This window comes from Mixophyes fleayi, chromosome 4 (genome assembly GCF_038048845.1).
Source record: "Mixophyes fleayi isolate aMixFle1 chromosome 4, aMixFle1.hap1, whole genome shotgun sequence".
NCBI lineage: Eukaryota > Metazoa > Chordata > Amphibia > Anura > Limnodynastidae > Mixophyes > Mixophyes fleayi.
The window spans coordinates 135,194,021-135,217,078 of NC_134405.1; the positions used below are offsets into that span (position 1 = coordinate 135,194,021).

General features: G+C 38.7%; 1 protein-coding gene across 4 annotated transcripts in view; it reads right to left on the reverse strand.

The window, feature by feature from the left end:
• DAPK2 (death associated protein kinase 2) overlaps positions 1–23,058 on the reverse strand; it is a 93,065-nt gene that overhangs the window by 21,626 nt on the left and 48,381 nt on the right. For 2 of the 4 annotated variants that reach the window (XM_075208391.1, XM_075208392.1), the window contains 3 exons: positions 22,334–22,486; positions 18,744–18,789; positions 16,399–18,292 (listed from right to left, as the gene is read on the reverse strand). In XM_075208391.1, coding sequence (XP_075064492.1) covers positions 17,648–18,292; positions 18,744–18,789; positions 22,334–22,486 — 844 coding nt within the window. In that variant the 3' untranslated portion in view covers positions 16,399–17,647. Of the gene's footprint in view, positions 1–16,398; positions 18,293–18,743; positions 18,790–22,333; positions 22,487–23,058 lie in introns of those variants that run through there. The other 2 variants (XM_075208394.1, XM_075208393.1) reach the window with 1 other exon arrangement.

Here is a 23,058-nt window from a genome sequence, read left to right on the forward strand (position 1 = left end):
CCCCAGCAATATGCAGTGACCCAAACATAATAATATACATATACCAAATAATACATATTATATAGGCCCCTGCCCAGTAATACACACTGCCATAGCTGCAATACGAACTAAACCCTGCTCATTAACACACATGACCATGTACCCCCTGCCTATTAATACAAATTGCCCAGTAATACTGTATACCCCATGCACAATTAACAGACAGTGTCAGACTGAAATATCCTCCCATCAGATGGAATCAAAGAAGGTTTGAGATAATATGAATTTTGCCTGCCCCCACATGATTCATACCCAACCGGAACAGTCCATCAGTTCTTAAACACTTTGTGCCCAAGTGCCCACACACTTTTTGTCCAGAAAAGCTGAGCCCTATCTGGTGGTTAATATATTAACCTCTTGCATATATATAAAGCTGTATTGGCTAGTGTATAAATCTAAGTCTAATGTGTTAACTACAAAGTTGGTTAGTATATGAAGCAGAGTTCGCTCTTTTGATTAGCATACAAATTTGAGCTCAACCTGGCAGTTATTAAACAAAGTTGAGCACAATCTGATGGTAAGTAAATTAAGTTGAGCCATACCTGGTGGCTAGCACATAAAGCTGACTCCTATCAGGTGGCTAGTATTTAAAGCAGAACCCTATGTGGAGTTTAATCTGTAAAACATAGCCCTATCTGGTGTCTTGCATGTAAAACTGAGCCCTATCTGATGGCTACTATGTGAAGTTGAGCCCTATCTGGTAGCTAATATGTAAAGCTGTGCCATATCTTGTTTATTGTATGTAAAACTGAGACTTAATGGGCATCTAGTATGTAAAACTGAATCCTAATTGGTGTCTAGTATATAAAACTGAGCTCTATCCTTTGGGTGGTAAACAGAGTTGAATTCAATCTGGTGATACAAAGATGCCTAATATGTAAAAATAGTCCCTATCTCATAGAGATGAACCCAATATCGTGATGGTAGAAAATAAAGTTGGCCCTGTTTTATGTCCTTCAGTGTGTTAATATACTCCCTGATAGCACTGCATCTGAATGTTCTCTCTTCTGACAACAGGGACCCACTGGAGGATTCTCCCATGCCACCTATTTTAAGATAATACCGGGTGTTGTTGTCATTACCACTTGTAGACAGTATTCACACTCGGATTAGTCAGTAGCGCTCTGCATAAGGTACAGTCCATTATAAAACCGCTTAGTACTATTTTATAGCTTCCAGTGCTGATTTAATAATCATAACACACCAGCAATAGCTCTAATTGCAATTAAACAGTGGACTCAATTTGCTACCTGAGTTTCTGTACTTTATGCACATCATTAAAGAGGGGGCTTTAAGCGCTAATTGCACAATAGCGCTGGGCAGTTGTACAGTGCACCCTACCTGTACATTGCTATTTACTAATTTGAGGCCCAGTGCTTTCATCAATTTGTTAATGTCAGTAGCCCCCAGTGCTTCCTCTAGAAACCAGCATTCAAGGGGGTAAACAAATAAACCAGGATTTCCCAAACCCAGTCCTCAGGGCACCCCAACAGTGCAGGTTTTCCATATCTCCTTGCTGAAGCACAGGTGTTTTCATTACTGACTGACACATTGTAACAGATCCACAGGTGGCCCTAATTATGTCACATGTAATCCGGAAAACCTGCACTGTTGGGGAGCCCTGAGGACTGGGTTTGGGAAACTCTGAAATAAACACAGGAGAGTCAATGCCCAGGCAAATGCCCTTTCCAAATTCAGACCCTTGAGGGAACAACACAGCAAAAATAGACAAAGAGGGAAAGACGCTGCATGTGTATGTTACATGTCCAGTTTTAAATAGTTGACCTGGCAACTGTACTGTTTATGTGTAGTGCCAGGTATAGGCATTAGTACTGTCCTGCAGTATATATGCCAGAGAGCGTAAAAACTACTATACTTCCCATTTGTTTATACACTGTTTTATTATACTTTCATTTTGTCTCATATATAATGCACATGTGACAAGAATATACACACAGTGGCCAATTTATTAGGTACATCTGTATATCTGCTTATTAATAAATATCTAATCAGCCAATCATGTGGCAGCCACTCAATGCAGAAAAACATACAGACATGGTCAAGAGGTTCAGTTGTTGTCCTGGTCAAATACCACAATGGAGAAGAAATGTCATCTAAGTGACGTCAGCCGTGGAATGATTGACAGTGACAGACGGATTGGTTGGAATATCTCAGAAACTGCTGATCTCTTGGGATATTCCGCACCACAGTTTACAGAAAATGGTGCTCAAAACAAAAAATATCAAGTGAGCGACAGTTCTGTTGGCAAAAACACCTTGTTAATGAGAGAGGTTAGAGCAGAATGGCCAGACTGGTTCTATAACCATGTGTTACAACAATGGTATACAGAAAAGCATCTCTGAACGCACAACACGTGAAACCTGAAGTGAATAGGTTACAACAGCAGAGGACCACACCAGGGTCCACTCCTGTCAGCTAAGAAGAGATAACTGAGGCGACAGTGGGCACATGCTCACCAAACCTGACAATTGAAAATTGAAAAATATTATGACAGGAATAACAAATCTCCATTTCTGCTGTAACATGCAGATTATAATGTAAGAATCTGGCATAAAGCAAGTGAATCCATGGATCTATCCTGCCTTGTGTCAACGGTGCAAGCTGGTGGTGGTGGTATAATGGTGTGGGGAATGTTTAGGCCCCTTGAGTATTGTTTAAATGCCAACTTCTAATGGCTTCTTCCAGCAGGATAGCGTGTGAGAACACATCATCTCAAGCTGGTTTTATCAACATGTCAATGAGTTCAGTGTACTCCAGTGGCCTCCATAGTCACTAGATATTAGTACAATAGATCACCTTTGGGATGTGGAGGGATAGGAAATTTGCAGAATTAATGAGCAACAGACACATCTGCAGCAACTGCGTGATGCTATCATGTCAATGTGGACCAGAATCTCTAAGCAATGTTACCAGCAGCTTGTTGAATCCATGCCACAAATAATTAAGGCTGTTCTGGGGGAAAAGTTGGGTTCTACACAGTACTATTAAAGTGTACCTAATAAAGTAGCCAATGAGTAGTAGTGATACCATCATGTGACTTTCCTGCCTGTAAGACTGTTTAGGCGAGCGTCCGCTTGTATGATTTTACTTATGCATCTTGTCAGGTGTTGCATCTATGTGTGCATGTATGAGCGGCAGGACAGGTACATCTGTCTCAATGCAACATAAGCCAAGCACTTTGACAGGTGCATCCTGACTGTTCAATAGGTGCTCATACAGTTACTCATTGCCACTTATAGGTTTAAGTTACTGTTACTTGGGTGCTTGTATCTGTTGTTTATCTGTGACCTCTTATTACTGATAGACAGTCTTGTCCTTTGCTTTCTTTTGACCTTGTGTTTGACTGCTGATTTTTGTACTTTGATTACTTCCTGATGCTGGATAGTTTGACCTTGCCTCTCCCTGAATCTGTTGCAATTTACGTGATTTCTCTTTTACAGAGAGTTTAAAGATACAGTTCTATCCCTAGACTCCCCTTCTTAAAATATATACTGTAGATTGAAAACGTCTAGCTAGAGGTGTAATTTCTGTTAGTACTCCCAAAGTGTCTCTTGTTGTTTTTGGAATTCATGTTGAAAAAGTATATTTCTATTTGAAAAATTAACTGGCTTTTCGTTTGGTGTTGGGTTACGCCTGGCATTGTAGTCATAACCCAGTTGTTGATTGGTATAAATGAGGGAGAACAGAATATCTGCCGAGTTAGAAAAATATGTCTTTGATGTATCTAAAGTGCCATCTCTGGGTTACATTATTTGTAAAAATAGTCTACATATGGATCCAGTTATATTATAGGTTGGGCTCAGCTTGTACATTTAAAATCTGTACAGATGTTCATAGGATTTGCAAACCACAAAAGGCATCTCATCAAGGTGTTCTCTACTATTACTGCACCAATTACAGTATTGATAAAAAATTGTCTGATTCTTTATTATGTCCTTCAGAAGCTCTCCTGGCCTTTGTCAAGTAAAAATTAGCCTTGCTCAATTCCATTCATTGTTGAAGTCAATGCTAATGGAGCTATTTTATCCCAATACACTGGTAATCCTATAAGAAACTATGTGCTTATTTTTTTCAGGGAATTATATTCCTCTGAAGCCAATTATTAGATTGGACCAGTGAATTGTTAGCTGAAAAGTAGGCCTTTGAAAAATGGAGACACTGGAAAGGACCAAACTCCAGTAGAAACCCTTCCAAAGTTGCTTTATATTCCATTGCATTTATATTCCATAGCATCTTTTATCTTACAGTTACTTGATTCCAAATCACTAGGTTATCCAAGAATTTCCAAAAACATCCATTTAATTTCCAGGTCTGCCCTCTCTTAAAAAATTCCAAAGAGTAGGTTAATTCCTGTGAAATCTGTGCACAAAATAAAAGTCTCAGAACGTTCCCTCTTAGGCAGTGAAAATCTCTGGCCATACACACAAAACCTTGGAGCAATGAATGTGTGGACGGAATGTATCGATTAGGCACTGGAACAATATTTGAGATGTCATGTGTCTACGGAATCTGCTGGTGCTATATAAATAAATGTTGGTGATGTGTCTGATCATCAATTGATTGGTTAGAATATTTGTCTTGGGTAGAGTTTACTCATAACAACTCATCACACTCATCCATGGAAATAATTTTTTTTTTTTCTGTATTTATTGACTTACTCCTTGGACTTTCAGTGGTAGAATTGACAGTTTCTCATATGAACCATGTTTAGAAACAAGAGTTCTCTTACTTGCAAACATACCATTGCCAAACAAAAATGCATTGCACATAAACATTTGGACCCTATAATATTATTGAAATAATATTATTATAGGGTCCACTATGCCTACTGTCATCACTTGGGACTCCTTTTATTTTACCATGTTTCATTAAAATCAGCTATTTCCTCTAAACTAATAACTTCAGTTCCTGATTTTCCCCTAATCATTATTGAAGCTCAACCTGAGCATGAAATTAAAAAAAATATTAGAGTCTTATTGGTACTTAGTACATTGTACATTGGAAAGGATATCATCCTAAGGAAAGATCTCGCTAGGATGTATAAAGGAATGACTCAAGCAACAATATCATAAGGAATTTCCTAGAAATCTCATCTGGGGCCTGATTCATTAAGGATCTTGGGCTAAATGTATCGTGGTCCCGTTTTTTCAAATCGCCAGAAATCGGCGAGTTTACAGCTAAAATTTAAAGCGGCGCTGGCTTGTAAAGGCCAACTTGCCTTTACAAGCCAGCGCCACTTTAAATTTTAGCTGTAAACTCACTGATTTCCGGCGACTTGAAAAAACCGGACCATGATACATTTACCCCCTTAACTTGAGAAACTTCTTATTTCAGTCTCCTGGACAAAACCATGTTACAATGCAAGGGGTGCAAATTAGTATTCTGTTTTGCACATAAGTTAAATACTGACTGTTTCTTCATGTAGCAGACAAATATCAACTTTAAATTTCAGTGTACAAATAAGCTATCAAGTATTTGTATGCTACATGAAAAAACAGTCAATATTTAACTTATGTGCAAAACAGACTACTAATTTGCACCCCTTGCATTGTAACATGGTTTTGTCCAGGAGACTGAAATAAGAAGTTTCTTAAATTAAGATCCTTAATGAATCAGGCCCCTAAACATCACAGTGGGCAGCACGGTGGCTTAGTGGTTAGCACGTCTACCTCACATTACTGGGGTCATGAGTTTGATTCCTGACTATGGCCTTATCTGTGTGGAGTTTGTATGTTCTTCCTGCGTTTGCGTGGGTTTACTCTGGGTGCTCCGGTTTCCTCCCACACTCCAAAAACATAATATTAAGCTATTAAATTGACCTTAGTCTCTCTTGGTCTGTGTATGTTAGGGAATTTAGACTGTAAGTTCCAATGGGGCAGGGACTGATGTGAGATCTCTGTACAGCGCTGCGGAATTAGTGGCGCTATTTAAATAGCTGATGATGATGATCTAAAGGATTTGAGGCTCCTATCAGGGTACATACTGGGAGGTTCTGTGGCATTTACATACTGTACACTCAAGACCATTTGGTTGTTGTGCCTTGTCTGGTGTTGTATCTACATTGGCGCACCCAACGAACATACTGGCAACTGTCACAACACTCTGTAAAATGACCCATTTGTGCACATTGATAGGTGCTCTCACTATTGCCCGTTATAGGTTTAAGTTGCTGTTACTTGGATGTTTGTATCTCTGTAATTTATCTGTCTACTGACCTAGTCTGAATTGATTGATTGATCTCTGTCAGCCCTGACATTTATCATCCTTGGTCTGACAATATTATACTTTTAGAAGCCAATAACTGTGCAGAAATTGTGGGGGCAACTGAGTAATGATGAACATATTAAGAATAAGGGGCAAGGAGCTGTTGTATGTAAAAGAGCCTGGTTATTGGTTTTCAAAGAAAGGATATTGAGTAGGCTGACATTATAAATCTCTTCTATTTGGAAAGTAATAGTGTCAAACTTGTAAAATATAACTTATATTTGGTGAACATGATGTCCCTTGTGTCTCATGATTCATTTTGAAATTATTCTGCGACATGATTTACTACTGTAAAATAAGGATATTAGAAGTGACCTTGAAAGTGTTTGACTTTGAAGTAGAATTACATAATGCAGGAATATACAGAAGGAGGCAGAGCCCTGTTTGCAAAAGGCAAGGAATGAAACAAAAGCCCAGAGCTACCATGTGTCTCAGTTTTCCTATCATTTTCTTTAACACCCTACATTTTCTAAATACTAGATTTATGTTGTACTTCAATTTTAAGTGCATATAATAATAGGTTTCTAGAACAATATTATTACATGCGGCACATATGCGTTTAATAAAACAAATAGGATACAAATATGTTTAAAAGGCATAGAAAAAGCATTGCGCAGAAATGGATCCAAAATAGATTTAACATTCCACAAATTATTCTTAGCTTCCTGTCCTCTGCTGTGACCTCCAGGAAGCAGCTGGATCAGCTCAGGACATTATGAGTACCATGTGCAGATCCCCAGTGATGTGGAGAATCCTTCTCGACACCCTAACATATGCTATTCAGGGGAACCCCGCAACCAGACATACGGGACAGAAGGGAACAGCACAGAACTCATCTTTCCATATCAGAGAATAAATGTGACACGTTGCAGACAGATATGTAAACATACCTACAATTAAAAAGGAATTTTAGAGTAGAACTGATGTTTTTTATACATTGAGCATAAAATAATGTTTATAGTGCTTTGGTTCTTGGCAAACTGCTTTGGAAGGGAGCAGATCCTAATCATTTTCATTGATATTAAAAAAAATGCGAGAGTCAATCTGGAACATGTTATAGCAATATGTATTATCCTGCACAGACCATGCTTGAAGTCTGCTAGCATGTGTCTGTATGATATACCACCACTACTTCTCCCCACTTCCTTTGAAACTGCTCACATGCTCTACAATCAGCAATTTGCGTTCAGACCATGTGAGCATAAGAGCATATGTTTGCAAAACAAACTTACTTCCAATGTCTCATCTATACTTCTAACTCCAAATGCCTTTTTAACACAATTTAATCTCTTCTCAATCCTCCCACCCTAAACCCTCCATCTACTTTCAGTGAGCAGGATCTTGCTTCCTACTTCAAGGACAAGATTGATAAAATCAGACTAGAAATGGTATCTTCTTCCTCGACAAGCAATAAGCTCAATTCCTTCCCAGCACCCTCTGACACTCTCTCTTCATTTGATCTCACAAATGAAGATGAAGTATCTACTCTTTTTCATCCTCTTACTCTACCTCCTATACTCTTGATCCTATTCCCTCACAAATTGGTATATCCTTATCTCCTGGGTTCATTACACCTCTAACTAAAATCTGTTATCTCTCACTCTCTTCTGGTATCTTCCTGTCATTATACAAGCACAAAATGTTTACTCTTATTTTGAAAATATAAAATTCTGACCCAAACCCTCTCTCAAATTACCATCCCATCTCTCAGCTCCCATGCCCCTTCAAGCTTCTAGAGACTTGCCTACACACGCTTCCTTTCCACAAACAACCTATTGGATTCTCTTCAGTCTTGCTTTCGTTCTCAACACTCCACAGTGACTGTGTTGACAAAGGTTGTCAATGATTTGATCACTGCTAAAACTAAAGGCAATTACTGTCTTCTAATTCTCCTCTAAATCTCCTGCTGCATTTGACACTGTTGACCACTATCTTCTCATACAAACACTACAATCCTTAAATCTTCAAGACACTGTTCTATCCTGGTTCTCATCCTATCTTTCTAATCGCTCTTTCAGCGTTCGTTTCTTTGGATCCACCTCTGCTCTGCTTCCTTTATCAGTTGGAGTACCACAAGGTTCAGTGCTAGGTCCTCTGCTCTTCTCTATCTATAACCACTTCTCTTGGAAAACTAATAAGCTCCTTTGGATTTTAGTATCATTTCTATGCAGATGATACCCAAATTTATCTATCCTCTCTTGATCTCTCGACATGTGTATTGTCCCGTGTTGTTGTCACAAACTTACTTGCTTTCTGCTGCTGATTTCCTGTCTCTGTGTACAGCAGAACTTCCTGGTTTGGGTGGTCACATGATCGTGGCTGGGAGGCGGCTTTTACTATCCACAGACTATATTAAGCTCATCTGGACACTGCAGCCTTGTCAGAGCAACAAGTTCACTTCCTGTTCCTGGCTCCTGTACTTCGTGGATTGCTGTGTCTTCCAGTCTCCTGTGTCTTCCTGTGTGCTGATCTCTGCCTGTTAGACTATCCTGGCTCTCCAACCTTTGTGTACCGACCCGGCTTGCTGACCATCCCTCAGTTCTTGTGACCCGTGTACCGACCCCGGCTTCTTTGACTCCGAGTTGCCTCCTGATTCTGCCTGACTCCATTCCTGTGCACCGAACCGGCTTGTCTGACTCTGCAACTTCCGCTGCACTACATCTTGGGGCGAACCTGAGGACCACAACCTGCGACTCCTGGCAGCGAAGCCCACCCCGCCTTGCGGCAGTTCTTGGTGAACACCGGGAAGATCGTTAGACTCCGCGCCTCAGGTAAGCCAGCGCTAATCAAGATTAGTAGTAGTAGAATCCAGTATCTGTTACAGTTGCTTACTGTCTTTCTGCCATTTCATCTTGGATGTCCTCTCACCAACTAAAACTAAATCTTTCTAAAACAGAGTTCATAATATTCCCACCCACCAAAGAAGTATACTTGACATTTCTATTTCTGTTGACAACATGACCTTAAATCGCACACCTCAAGCTCGCTGCCTAGGTGTGATGACAAGATCTGCGTCTCTCATCCACTCTCATTACATCCTCCCATTCCAGTTTACAGACTTCTTTCGAGCTGCACCCATTCTTTGGATTTCCCTCCCTCGAACAATAAGACGTTCTTCTGGTCTATAAACCTTAAATCATTCTCTGAAAACTCACCTCTTCAGGCAAGCGTATAATATTCCTCAACCACCTTCTAAACCTCAATAGATTACCCTATTACCACCTGTTACACAATTTCCACAAGACAACAACCCTCATTGCTGTGTGACTGGATCATATAGTATACTAATCCCTTTTGTTTATTTTTTTTACCTTTGCAATTTGGCTGGACCACAATGCAATATGTAGACTTAACCTCATGTATTCAACTCCCATTGTCCCATAGATTGTAAGCTTGCGAGCAGGGTCTTCTTACCTCTTTGTCTGTTTTACCCTGTTTATTACTGTGTTTGTCCCCAGCTGTAAAGTGCTACGGAATTTGCTGGCGCTTTATAAATAAATGTTGTTGTTGATGATGATGATGATAATGATAAGAGTCACAGACACTGCTGCCTCAGCAGCAGGTAAAGAATTGGGTCTTTTGTGGTGGAATCGGATTGTGCAGGAAAAGTTGCAAGGAAGCATGGGGCCGTGGGATGCATAGAGAGAATCTACATGAGGAGCAGAGCTGTTCATCAGTTGAGGGGGGGGCGGAGCTCAAACGCCGCAGCAGTGTGACCGAGTGACTGGATCTGTCACCTGTCAGACTGCACCTTATCACGTAGACAGCATGTGTGTCTCTGAACTACAGCACAGGTTCAAACCTAGGTACAGTGATTGTGCCTGGGAGCTGCTGTGTCAGCCACAAACTGGCAGAATCCCCAGCACAATCACTCTTAAAAGCTTACACTAATGTCATGTAGAGGTCCTGGGCTGTAAAGTGACTAACTAGAGGAAAGATTAGCACACTTGTACTTTGAAGAGACAGGCAGTCTCATTAAAGCTATTTTTCTTCATTAGTGCCCTAACATTTGACTTTGGCTCAGCCGATGACAGTACTCTATATTTAGCCTTTTGCCAGCAGCCACTTCTATCATTTTGATTAAAACAAAAAGCATACAATCCCCCATCCCCACACACACATAACTTCCTTCCCCCTCCACTGGTTACTTATATATTTTCTGTTTTCTGAATTCTGTACTGGTTAAATACATTTTGTATGGGATCAGAAGAAAAACATTTTTAATCATTGCTTTCATAGTGTATACTTGCCTAATCTCCCGGGAGGCTCCCGAATTTCAGGGAGTCCTCCCGGACTCCCGGAAGAGTAGACAAACCTCCCGGATTCGCAAAATTCACAGGATTGAATGGCAGGGGTGGGTCTTAATTGCGTCATTAAGCCCCATCCCCATATTGATGCAACGATGTCACCACGCCCCCTCCTACCCCCTCTCACATGACTTTTCCCCTGGGGGAGAAGTTTTGGAAAAGGGGATGTGTGTCATAGTGTTATGCTTACTTTACAGTGTTACATCAGTACTGCTCACTTGATTATAAACCATTTATGTATTGTTGTGTTCAGTGTTTTGATTACATGATCTGTCGTTTCAAGATATTATTATTACTATTATCTTACCATTATACTCTATATTTCTCTATAGGGGAGATTCAATTCAGCGCAATGTGTTTCTGGAAGAGTCCACAAAGACTTGGAGCTGAAATCTTTGTTCATTTTTCCTTGCACCGAAAAATGAGTGGAGATTCCTTACCATAATGGCCAGCAATGTGCGCAGCCAGACATCACAGCCCACTGGATCTCCCCCCTATGTGTTTTAGTTTTTTGAGAGTAGGGATGAGAGCGTTGAAGTTTTGCACTGAGCTTATAAATAGCACTTTTCATTTAATATGTTTTAAATAATACTATATAGTGTTAAAAAGCATCTGAAGCCTGTGGGAGGCTTAGGCAGCCATTAGCCCCTTTCCAATCACTTCAAACTGCCATATCAGCACTTCTAAATTCCCACTTCGACTACTGGTCACAGTTGAATACAGGTAATAATGAACAAAATGGCAAGGGGATGTGGGACGAACTAAAAAGAATCTTTTTTAATAAGAACAATCCAAAAATGTAACCGTTATGCTTCTGCGTAGAAACTAATTTTAAAGTAGTTTAGGGGCCGGAAGGTAGAATGTAGAGATACTGCTGGCGACACAAATTTTGGAGAGACTTGAAAATTCTGAAATTCAAGGACAACATGTGTGGCATTTACATACTGTATATAATGAATTCATACTAGATAGAACTTTTATGCTATTAAAGTGGCAAATTCTAAAATAGCAACCTACATACCGAGCCCTGGGATCACTACTGATAATACTTTGGCTGTTTCATAATAATATAATACAGTATAATTGCCAAGTGTCCTAAATCTCAAGGGAGAGAACTGATTTCTTTATGATCTGTACCACGAAATATCTATTCTTGGAAATATTCCTGTTTTTGATTTTATTGGTGAAGTGCTCATCAGCTTTGTATTATGGCCAGGAGCCGTTTATTAGCACCTGCAGGTTTTATGTCTACTGTAAAAGTTAATAGCTGTTCCTCCATATTTTTAGATTGAGTAACATACCTTTGTGATCCTGTATTCCCAGCCTTATCTATCTCCAACTTCCAGATGTATACTGGCATCCTGATGCATATGTATCCCATTCTACCATTTCTATTTTTTGGATGCATGCATGCTCATAACATTGGTGTCATGGACATGGTTAATGTGGTCAGCTGTCTGATGACATCATTAACGAGGCATATGCCTATTTCAATTAGGATATTGCATTTGATTAGTCTGTTGACATTTTTTGCAACACAGAGGCACCATCTTGCTTGCAGATCTTGATCCTGTTTGATCCTGATACCAAAATCTTAAGCTTTGTATTGATTTAGTTGACTCTTTAGCTTATTGTCTTGATTTATGAATTTATTAAACCTGATTTTTGACTGTGAACAATTATTCTAATATTCTATTATCCCAAAGCAATTGACTACTTATCTATAAAGAACTTGTGTCCCACTGTGCTATGGTTTGTCCTAATCTTGAAATCACATTAGACTAGTGGGTTCTTTGAAAATAAGGGGTCTATTTATGACCAAATTGCTCATGTTAATTATACTTTCTTATCTCAATGATAAGAAATTAACGTGGCAAGTTATGAAAATGTATTGATGTACCAACAGGTTCTTATATCCAGCCTACTCTGGAGGGAGCCGAAGATCCCTTTCCTGCAAAGCTCTCCCTATAGAATATATTAGAGCTTAATAAAGAGGTCAAAATCGCCTTGCCCATAGACACCTATGGGGGCTGGATTTGCAGTTGAAGAGACTGGGACTGCAGTCTCTTCAACTGCGTTCCTCTAATAAACTGCAGTTTTTGGGGGATTTAAACCTCTGGAAGTTCAATATAGGTCCCTAAGTGTTTCAATACCTATGGAAATTATAGTAGGTTCCAGAGACAGAGCTAGTGAGCTGTAGACCCAGGTGCAGGGAAGCGGAGAGAAGGAAACTGGGGCCCAGAACACGCTAGTTCCCCATGCAGTGGGCCTCATTATCTCCACGGGCCCCTGCTGCACTAATGGCAGTTCCGCTACTGGTAGGTTCCATGTCAAGTACTTTCCATATGCTGTACATCAGAAATATCTGTATCTATCCATATATAGATTGTAAGCTTGCGAGCAGGGCCTTCTCACCTCTTTGTCTGTTTTACCCAGTTTGTTTATTAGTTTATTACGTTTGTCTCCAATTGTAAAGCGCTACGGAATATGTTGGCGCTATATAAATAAATGATGATGATGATATATATCTATAATATAAATGTCTAGTGGCGTGTGTTAGTCTGTCTGTGTGTGTGTGGAAAAAATAAAACCAAGCTGCAGCGCCACCTGCTGGGCGGAGTTATACACTGACCTACTAAATTCTTAGTGTGTGTGGAAAAAAAAATTCAGAAAGGGCTGAAATTTGGTATACTAAGATGTTTTTAATTTGTTAATTTAATTTGTTAATTGTTAAAAGTGTTTATAAAGATTTAAAAAAAATATATATATATTTCTTGAAGGAGAAGTGACAGTTGGGAGTGGTTGGTGGTTGCCGGGGGTGACAGTGGGGAGTGGTTGGTGGTTGAGGCCTGGGCTATGGCCCAAATGCATGACAAGAACCTTTTTAACACCTTAAGTAGCTTGATTTGACTAGAATGCATGAGTATCATGCATGGGTTAACTTGTGTATATATATATATATATATATATATATATATATATATATATATATATATATATATACACACACACATATATATATTTAATTCTCTACCTACTTCTCTCTCTCGTTCTAAACATGGTCGGGACACCATCCCAAGTAAAAATATTAAACATTGATTACAAGATCTATACAAAAATCTTGGCCAGTGGATTGCAAAAAAGATTAAATCTTCTTTTACAAGAGAACACATTGTTTTGTGGACCTAGATGATGGTATCAAGTGCACCTAGTTTTGCACTGGAGTGTGAAAACAAACTTTCATTTTGCAGAATGGAATTATTTAAATGAGATAATGAAATATGAATACTCCATCATATGGAGTCTGGAAAATCAGGTCTCATCGCAATACATATAATGGAATACATTTTGCACTTTCCGGCTACATTCCTGTGAGAATGTGCATGTTATAAAGACAGTCCAATGTTCTCGCTCTCATGATTAATTTAAGACACAAATGAAGCTAAACCTAGCAGCATTTTAGGATCAAATAGAAAACTTTAAATGAATAATTGCGATTGTCCTAAAGTGTTAGTAGGTTGGTGCTGATTGACTGAACAGGAGTGTTTGAAAAGATTGTGAATTACGTATCCAACACCAAAAGCACTTGGCGGCACATTGTATTTGCAGCTTGTAGAAAACCCAAGACTCTGACAAGTCTGCATAATTTGTATAAATTGCTTAATGATCTTTTCTGTTACCAAGCCTACACCTAGACATTTCGTTCCTGAGGCCTTCTAGTGTACCATACCCTTGGTTTGTCTTTGACCATGAGTATCAGTGTTCTCCTGTATTTACTTATCCATTTTCTGGAGATATTCCTGAGTTGGTGCATTTTACTAATCATTGACTTTAACCCTTGTGTAGCCACCAGCCATTAGGGTTCATTGCCTCAAACACCAGCAGCACAACTTGTCTGCAGCGATCATTACACCAGGCTACTGGGGGGGGGGGTTGGAACTCCTAAAGTTGTGACTGTATTATTTAGCCCTCTAAATTGCAAATCTGGCCACATGGAATATAAGACCAAATTTAGTCCCATCTTTGAAATTGGAAAATATCTCCAGTTATCAAGCTCTAATGGACCCTCAAGACTCCAGAGACTAACTGTGATACAGTGAGAAAGACATGGCAGGAAGAGTACTAATTTCAGTACTATAATCTTAATTTTCCTATTATCATCATTTATATTTGTATTCCGCCGCAAAACTCTGCAGCACTGGATAGTCAAAGTTATCATGTCAAATCATATGAAATAGAATTGCATATACAAGTACAGATGAGGTTGACGAAGGAGGTGCAGTTGTGTGACAAAGGATCGAGGAGGACCTAATAGTGAAATCGCACAGTCTGTATTTCTTTTCAAGCATCCACCAAATACATGCAGGCGTAGTAGATGGATTTGGGGAATCTACAGATCCACAGACATGGAAATTACTTTTCAATAATAAAATAAAAGGTACTATAAGGTACTACTGTCTTAGAAGGAATGTGATACCACCAAGATATATACATTTACACTACACCATTTTAGTACCATGGCTCCGACCATAACAGTAATATGATTCACATATAGTGGTAGTGTCCATGAGATAAGCAGTTCTGGCATGACATAGAATACCAAATTCTAAGCTACATGAAAGTATTGTTGGTACTAGGTATGAGGATTGTGAAAAACAGAAAACCCAAATACAATGCAATTTGGGAATCATGGGTCTCTAAACGTATACAAATACTCTGCTAAGGTTGTATGTGAGAAATACGTAGGGCACAGATTGTTCATTCTTTATCAATACAAAAGCACTGAGGTGTCAGAGCCGGACACAGGTGGGGAGCTGGTGAATTGGCAGTGGCACAGTTTGTATAGTACACAACGTATATTATGGGTTATTTTATGATTTGCATTATTGATCTAACTCCTTATTCATTTGTACATTATTTTCTCCTTTCTATTAAGGTAAATGTATAGATACAATATGGACATTGAGGATGGGATGAACACATGCCGATCAGGCTCAGTATTGGAGTCTTTTAGCCATTACTGATGTGATAAAAACTGCAGAATATATGTATATGTATGTACATATTTCCCAGTATTAATGTTCTACTAAGTTATTCACTATTTTATACTGCCATGTGATAACTTCTCCAGTTGTTCATGACGGTGGTAGTCATTTTAACGACTTACCACACACCGACACTACTTTCCCCAATGCAGTTATTCCGAAAGTGACAACCGCGACATGTTGAGGTAAGCGACTGTTCAAAAAGCTGTCTTCTAACAATTTGTACACATTCACTGTCCGGCACACACAATGACGTCATTTGTGTATGCGACACTATTACTGGTGGTCGTAAGGGGGCGCTGTAGGTAGGAGCCTGCTGGAGAATATAATTTACGATTCCTTGCACATTCTTCAGCAGGCTCCTACTTACAGCGCCTCCTTAAGACCACCAGTAATAGTGTCGCATACACAAATGACGTCATTGTGTGTGCCGGACAGTGAATGTGTTAGAATACAGATTTCTGAACAGTCGCCTACCTCAACATGTTGCGGATGTCACTTTCGGAATAACTGCGTCGGGGTAAGTAGTGTCATGTGTTACACACCGTTATTTAGTACCCCACCCGTTCATGAGACATGAATGCCATCCCAGAGTTGTTTGTAGGTTTAGAATTATGTAACTTATTTTCTTGGCCTTCTTTCTTTAACTATTGAAAACTGTGAATGAATCACACTATCTATAGATATTACAGCTCCACACACATACTGTATATGTACAGAGATGCAGGAGACAATACAACAAGCTTTATTAATTGTTCTTTTTTTTTACAGCATATTCTAAAACTAGTGCACATGACTCGAGGGCTTCTACCAGGAGTGCTTCATTAAACGTCATTTCGATGCTGTCAGTATGACGGAGGCCTTTAAACCAAGTGTTTTTAGGCAGTTTTAATACAATTTTTATATAGTCACGTGCAAAGAAACACCACTGTTTTGTCACATACTGAAAACATGGTACAATTCTTATATAAATATATTTTGTTAAATTGAAAATATCAACGGAGTGCAAATGCCCCAACAGTTCTTCTGGATGGACGACTTACAAGAAAGCGCTAATCCTCCAATATTGTGGGATCTATATAAATTAAAACTGCCAAAATTTAAACTACGTCAACTGACACATTTCTCAATCAAATCTAGTTTGTGATTATTGTATTATACCTTTTACATGTATAAAGAAATCTAGACAGGCTCTGGGCTGTTTCCAGCCAGATATTTTTATCACGTTGCCGTGTCCAGGAGCATGGGAATTTATGCAGACAGCATTGTGCACACTAGAATGCAATAACTTCCAGAGAAACATGGCTATACATGTTTATTATTTTTCCTTTTCCTTTAGATCCACATTCAAGAGAATGGGGACATTTTTAAACGTTTCAAATGGGGAAAGTTACAGATCCCACAGGACATAATTTCACCATGCAACTTTCATTCAACCTTCTGTAAGGGATTTTGCACTTTTCTTGTTTAGCGATACTTACAGTATGTTTTTAATGCCATGGAAGGTACTATATAAAAGTAGTCTGATTTCACTGCATTTGTTCCTCCACTTCTTTGGCAACTATATTGCTATACTTTTTACAAACAGTCCTTTCATTCAATATTTAATTTGCAATTCAAGATCTAAGTTACATTTGCATCATACTTTTCTCCACGGATTTACATATAAAATAAATTAGATAGCATCACATGAACAAGTTGAGCACACCCTACCAGCATTCTATAAGTGTCAGCTTACATCACAGGTACGACCACAAACAATAACAACAGACAATTACCTCTTTGCACTCACCACTTGCAATATGTTAAAGACTGTTACTTGCATTATTCTTAAGGTGGCCAGAAGCAGGCCAATCCTGCCAGATGACGGGCCAAATGTTAAATCTGGCAAATAATTTGGTAAATATACTCTTTCTATAAAGATATTTTTAGACACACATACATTACACAATCCAATCATCTTATTGACCTTTACAACCTGGGTTCTGTGATTCGGAGGTTCACGTCCTCCAAAAGGTCTTTACTGCATGAACCATTCAGAAGACTCATAAATGACTCACTCAAATCTCTGTTGAATACATCACCAAAGTTTTCACAGATATAATCTGTACTTCCAACATGGAACCCTTCCACTAAGCCTTCTACCAACTTAAGGTCTTCTGTGAGTTCTTTGCTCAGAAAGTCATATCGTGACTCCAGCTCAGTGTACCGCTCAGATAGACTCCCAATGTTTGATTCTACCAAGTGAATGTCATGGTCAAGGTTTCTTTTCATGGATTCCACTTTACGACACTCATATCGGAGCTGCGACAGATTGTGCCTGACATTCTCATTCTCTTCTTTATACCAGGTCTCCTTCTCATTGTAGATGGATATCAATGCCTCTACATCCTCCTGGAGAGTGTCATAGTTCACAGCCAAAGAGCCGAGTACTCGTTCTGCACTTGACAAATCTTCCACTACTTGGGCAAAACGCTCAAAATTAGCATAGGTGTTATTGGGGGGCATACTGGAGTGAGACTTCATGGTATATTCTCTAAGCCTCTTGGCCTTTAGTTTCCTCATGGCTGTTCTCCTGGTATCATGAATTTTGTTTTCCTCTTTGGACTGGAGCATCTTCAGGTAAAAAGGAGACATTAAGTACCAGGACAAGTCTGTAAGGATTCCTGAACACTCAAATCCATGCCAAGGCAATGTCTACTAAGGAATCCATGTGGATACAATATTACACACCAGAACATGCTTTTGCACTGGGAACTAATAAGTCAGTGAGTCAACAACTTCTGGTAAGAGGGTAAGAAGAACGATATTTCACATTTCACAGCAAACAAAGTGATCAACTTTCATTAGTATGTATCAGTTGTTAGAACATACGATAATAAGTAACATTTGTGCAGAACTCCCAGTGTTTGCATCATGGATTCTCAGGACACATGCATCTGTATATAAATATAAGGGCTACTCCATAGAACTGCACACAAGTAATACCAACACTGAAATCCTAGCATCCTACTACTAGGTTTTTATATATACACCACACTGATGCAGAGATAATTATTGTACTCACAGTGATCCATGGATGGGACAGAGCGTGCTGGATGGTGAGACGCTTCCTGATGAAGAGTGAAACAGATTAATACAGATCCAGAAAAACATTTTTAAAATGTACTGGAGACACTGATGGTAAATATCAGGAAGATCTGGATGCTAGAAGATCATAATAAATACATTTTCTATGTAACTAATTCTGGCATTGTAAAGTTTACTTCAGACAACTGCACATTTAAGTTCTACTTATATTTGAACAACGCTTAAAGTAGAAAACAGACAAACAGAATGAACCAGTTTGCATATATTCAACATAAGAAATCATTTTGACTGAATTGAGTGTTTCACAACTCTACAGTACAGTTCAACGTACAGTAGGGAAAACAGTACATACATAAAACAGGATATACAAGGCATACAAAATAACCACAGACATGAAAACACAGGGTATGAAGGATACTATGCACATTTAAAAGGCAATTTGATTAAATATTTAGAGATAATATAGAAATACTATTTAATACATATTCTTCCACTCACAGGAAATTGCTAACTGGCTGTTGCAGTATTTTTATTTTGTATTTTTTATTGTCCTGCAGAATTCTGCTTATTTCAATTTCTAATATACTGTATGTGGAAAAATATCTCAGCTCATAAGTTGTATTTTAAATACCTTTCCAGTTCAGTCCCATGAAAGCACCCAAAAGTAAAAATGAGGGATTGCCCCTCCCATCAACAGACAGCAACACAGGCACGTTTTTAAAGTCAATTCCTCACAAACTGTTTTTTGTGTGTTCTCAGCTCCAGAAATGTCAAAAGAGGTTTAAAATAACATCATCTATACAGATTACTTGTGTCTACCATGGAAGTCATGCCTTTACTAAGTCTCATGATGGCCACCATACACAGGGTTGCTTTGGGCACATTCATGAAGGTCCCAGAAAGGCTAAAATCATATCTGGAATGGTGGAAGAACAAAAGGAATTTAAATTGAGGACACGGAAGGGAGTGACCTCTCAATTACGCAATCTGGAAAAAATCGTGAAGTTCTATTCTCTCTTTATCTCTTTTAGCTGTTGATGAAAACAGTGGCAGACCTGAATATGAAAACCAGGGAACCAGGTACAGTGGTGTCTGAAGCAGGATATATTCTACCAATCAGAGATCAAAGTGGGCTGGTACACGGCGGTTTGCCATACCGCCACTTCTCCGACTGCTTTCATTGTAAAACTATCAAATTCCATTTACTGACACTTTCCATACTGCCATACTGCTAAATTTCCACTTTGACCACTGCAACTAACTAACCAAAAATGGGTGTACCCTTAGGTAGACTTGTTTGCCACAAGAGCCAGATATTTCTTCTCTGTTATTCACACATATTATAAACCAGGTGTAGACAGCCTGATACAGCATTGTCACTTCCCTATTGCTTATGCCTTTCCAACTCTTTCCCTTATTCTCAATGTAATAAAAAAATTATGGTATTTAGCTCTTCAGTTCATGGATACTTCCAGACATTCAGAGCCTGGTTGTACAGGGTCCAGTAACTCATCTGGATGTATAAAGGTTGAGACTGGCCATACACATCCTAAACAAATACTACACAGAAGCAAAGGGCTATCAGCCAGAGAAATTTCCACTCTGATACAGGACAACCTGGTGACAAGGAAGATCAACGTGAAAATTTGGTAGACTCCTATGAGTTTAAAATCAGAGGAATGCCCTCTGATAATAATCCCCAAGTACCTACAGTTTAATTTAAACCAGGGTTTATCTATGATATATTTTAGTAAGACAAATTTTCAGAACTGTTGAGAGGATGAAAACAAAGATAAAACTGTTTCCCCTTTGGATGTAAATTGCATATTGTGTATTCCGTTTTTGAACTACCTCTGGAAATTTCAGTACACTTTCTGTCAGTACATTTTGGGGCAAATGTATGAAAGTCCGGTTTTTTCAACTCGCCGGAAATCGGCGACTTTGCAGCTAAAATTTAAAGCGGTGATGGCTTGTAAAGGCAAGTTTGTCTTTCTCCTTACAATCACAACAGCCAGAAGGGTATAGATACAAGTATTTAATACAAGGGACACACGTTTTACAATCTTTGATGACAGAGTTATTCTCAGGATCCACATTTCTTCAAGGTCAGACTTCCTTCTATTTCTGCCATCCCTTCTAATAGAAATGAAAGGAGGCCATTTTGCAGGCTAATAATGTGATTAACTAAGTGGTACCATAAGAAGTAAAAGAACACTGAAAATTTGCAGGGTTGCCACCTGTACTAGTATTCACAGCGACACGTCACTAAAATGTGGACATACAGTCTGACCAAGGATTGGCTTCCAGATTAAATGTTTGCATTTATTAGACCATCTCTAAATTGATTAATCTTTGTAATTTTCTCACTGTGAATACTGTCCTGGAAATGAACTGAAAACAGAAAGTCAGACTTACCAGTGTTTTCCAGGAATTATCCAGAACAATAAGCCCATTTCTCACCCTAATTAAATTTTACAACCAACTATATGTGTCTGAGCAGTTTGTGGAAAAACACAGGAGGAGTGGTGACGGAGGGGCTTTTAAATTTGTCTGTGTCTGTATTTCTGTCCATATGTGTCTCATATCAAACTACTCTCCCTCCCGCCCTCTTAGATCTACCTCTGACCTTTGCATTGTCTCGTCTCTGGTAACCACCTCTCACTCATGCCTACAAGACTTCTCCCGTGCTGCTCCCCACTTATGGAATTCCCTATCACACCCATCAGACTTTCCCACAGTCTACAAATGTTTAGATGTTCTCTAACAACCCATCTCTTTTTTTTAAAGCTTACCTTGTCCCTGATGATAATATTCACATTAATACACCCTCACAGTTGTCCCAATCTCCACTCTAAGCCACACTCACTCCTCTTGTTTTAGCTGTGCCCTCTTCCACTTAGAATTAAGTTATCTAATGAGAAGGGACCTCCATTACATTTGTTTTCATATCTGCATTTATTTTGTCTGTCTTGTATGTCCTTGTTTTATGTATGTCCTGTTTTCCCTACTGTACAGCGCTGCGGAGCACTGTGCACTTATCTACAATAATAATAATAATAATAATAAAATGCGAGGAACCATTTTTCATTGTCATTTTGGATGGGGATCTAAAAACATTACCAGCAAGCCTATCTTGTTTTTTCTGTTTAAAGATGGTGGCTGGTGTTTAGTACAGTAGCTACCCTTTTCCCCAAGCACATTGACTCTTTTCTGTCTGTTTTTCATTAAATATAACTTGCCCAATCTTGTGTTTTGATAAATATTAGTGCACAGTTGAGGTAATTTACAAATCAAAGCTCAGTAGTTCACATAGGCACACATATGAATAAAACTTTCTACTGCGCCTCTGCATTTCTGGAAACTAAAAGACCCATAATGTTGTTGGTATCTTTTCTTTGATTTGTAGACTGTGGCTATGCTAGGAAACCGTGCAGTGCAGTCAATCTTAATTGACAATTTGTTTGTTTCATCACTTTTTTGAGTTTTGTTGTTATAATAAATTCTATTTTCCTACTCGGTTTTATGTGAACTTTGTATAAACATTTTTTTCACTTGTTTACTTGTCACCTTGTGTCCTTCACAAGCAGCTTTCTGATGAAGTCTTTGGCCAAATCACTTGTGTGACTGAAGAATTCCTCATCAAACTCATAGTTAACTGCTGTAATGTTGGAGAGGGTTTCCTGTTTGTTCTCTCCCAAGAAGGGAGATGCTCCGCTCAGCCTGCATAATAGATTGAATAGAATACAGAAAATAATCTTTAATTACCAGTGTGTTTTTTAACTGCCTGGAGAAACAGTGGAGCAAAATAACTCAACAGAAAGTAGTACAGTACTGTATGGAGAAGTAAAAAAAAAATGCCTTCTTTCACATCTTATTAATTAACTAACATATTAATAAATTACTATTAATGGAAATAATGTACAGTTTAATGTTGCAAAATATTAGGATACTAGAAGTCACTGAGGCTGTTGGTGATTTAATTATGTGCACCAGATATCAAAATGAGCTGAAAGTTGTGGAAATAGTGTATAGTAGAAAACATTACCTGATTTGTGAGGCACCTCCGAGCCTTTTAAACTCACATATAATACCATCTAAACGGCAGAAATATCACATTGTGTATATATATATATATATCAAAAAACACAATACCTAATACGGCGCTTCAACAAATTATCAGTGTATCTAGAGATGCAACAGAGTATCAATAGATCTAGGAATTAACACAAGTCCATATATGGAACTGATGAAAAGTCAATGTGAATACAATGCACACTTCCCAACTTGCAGGT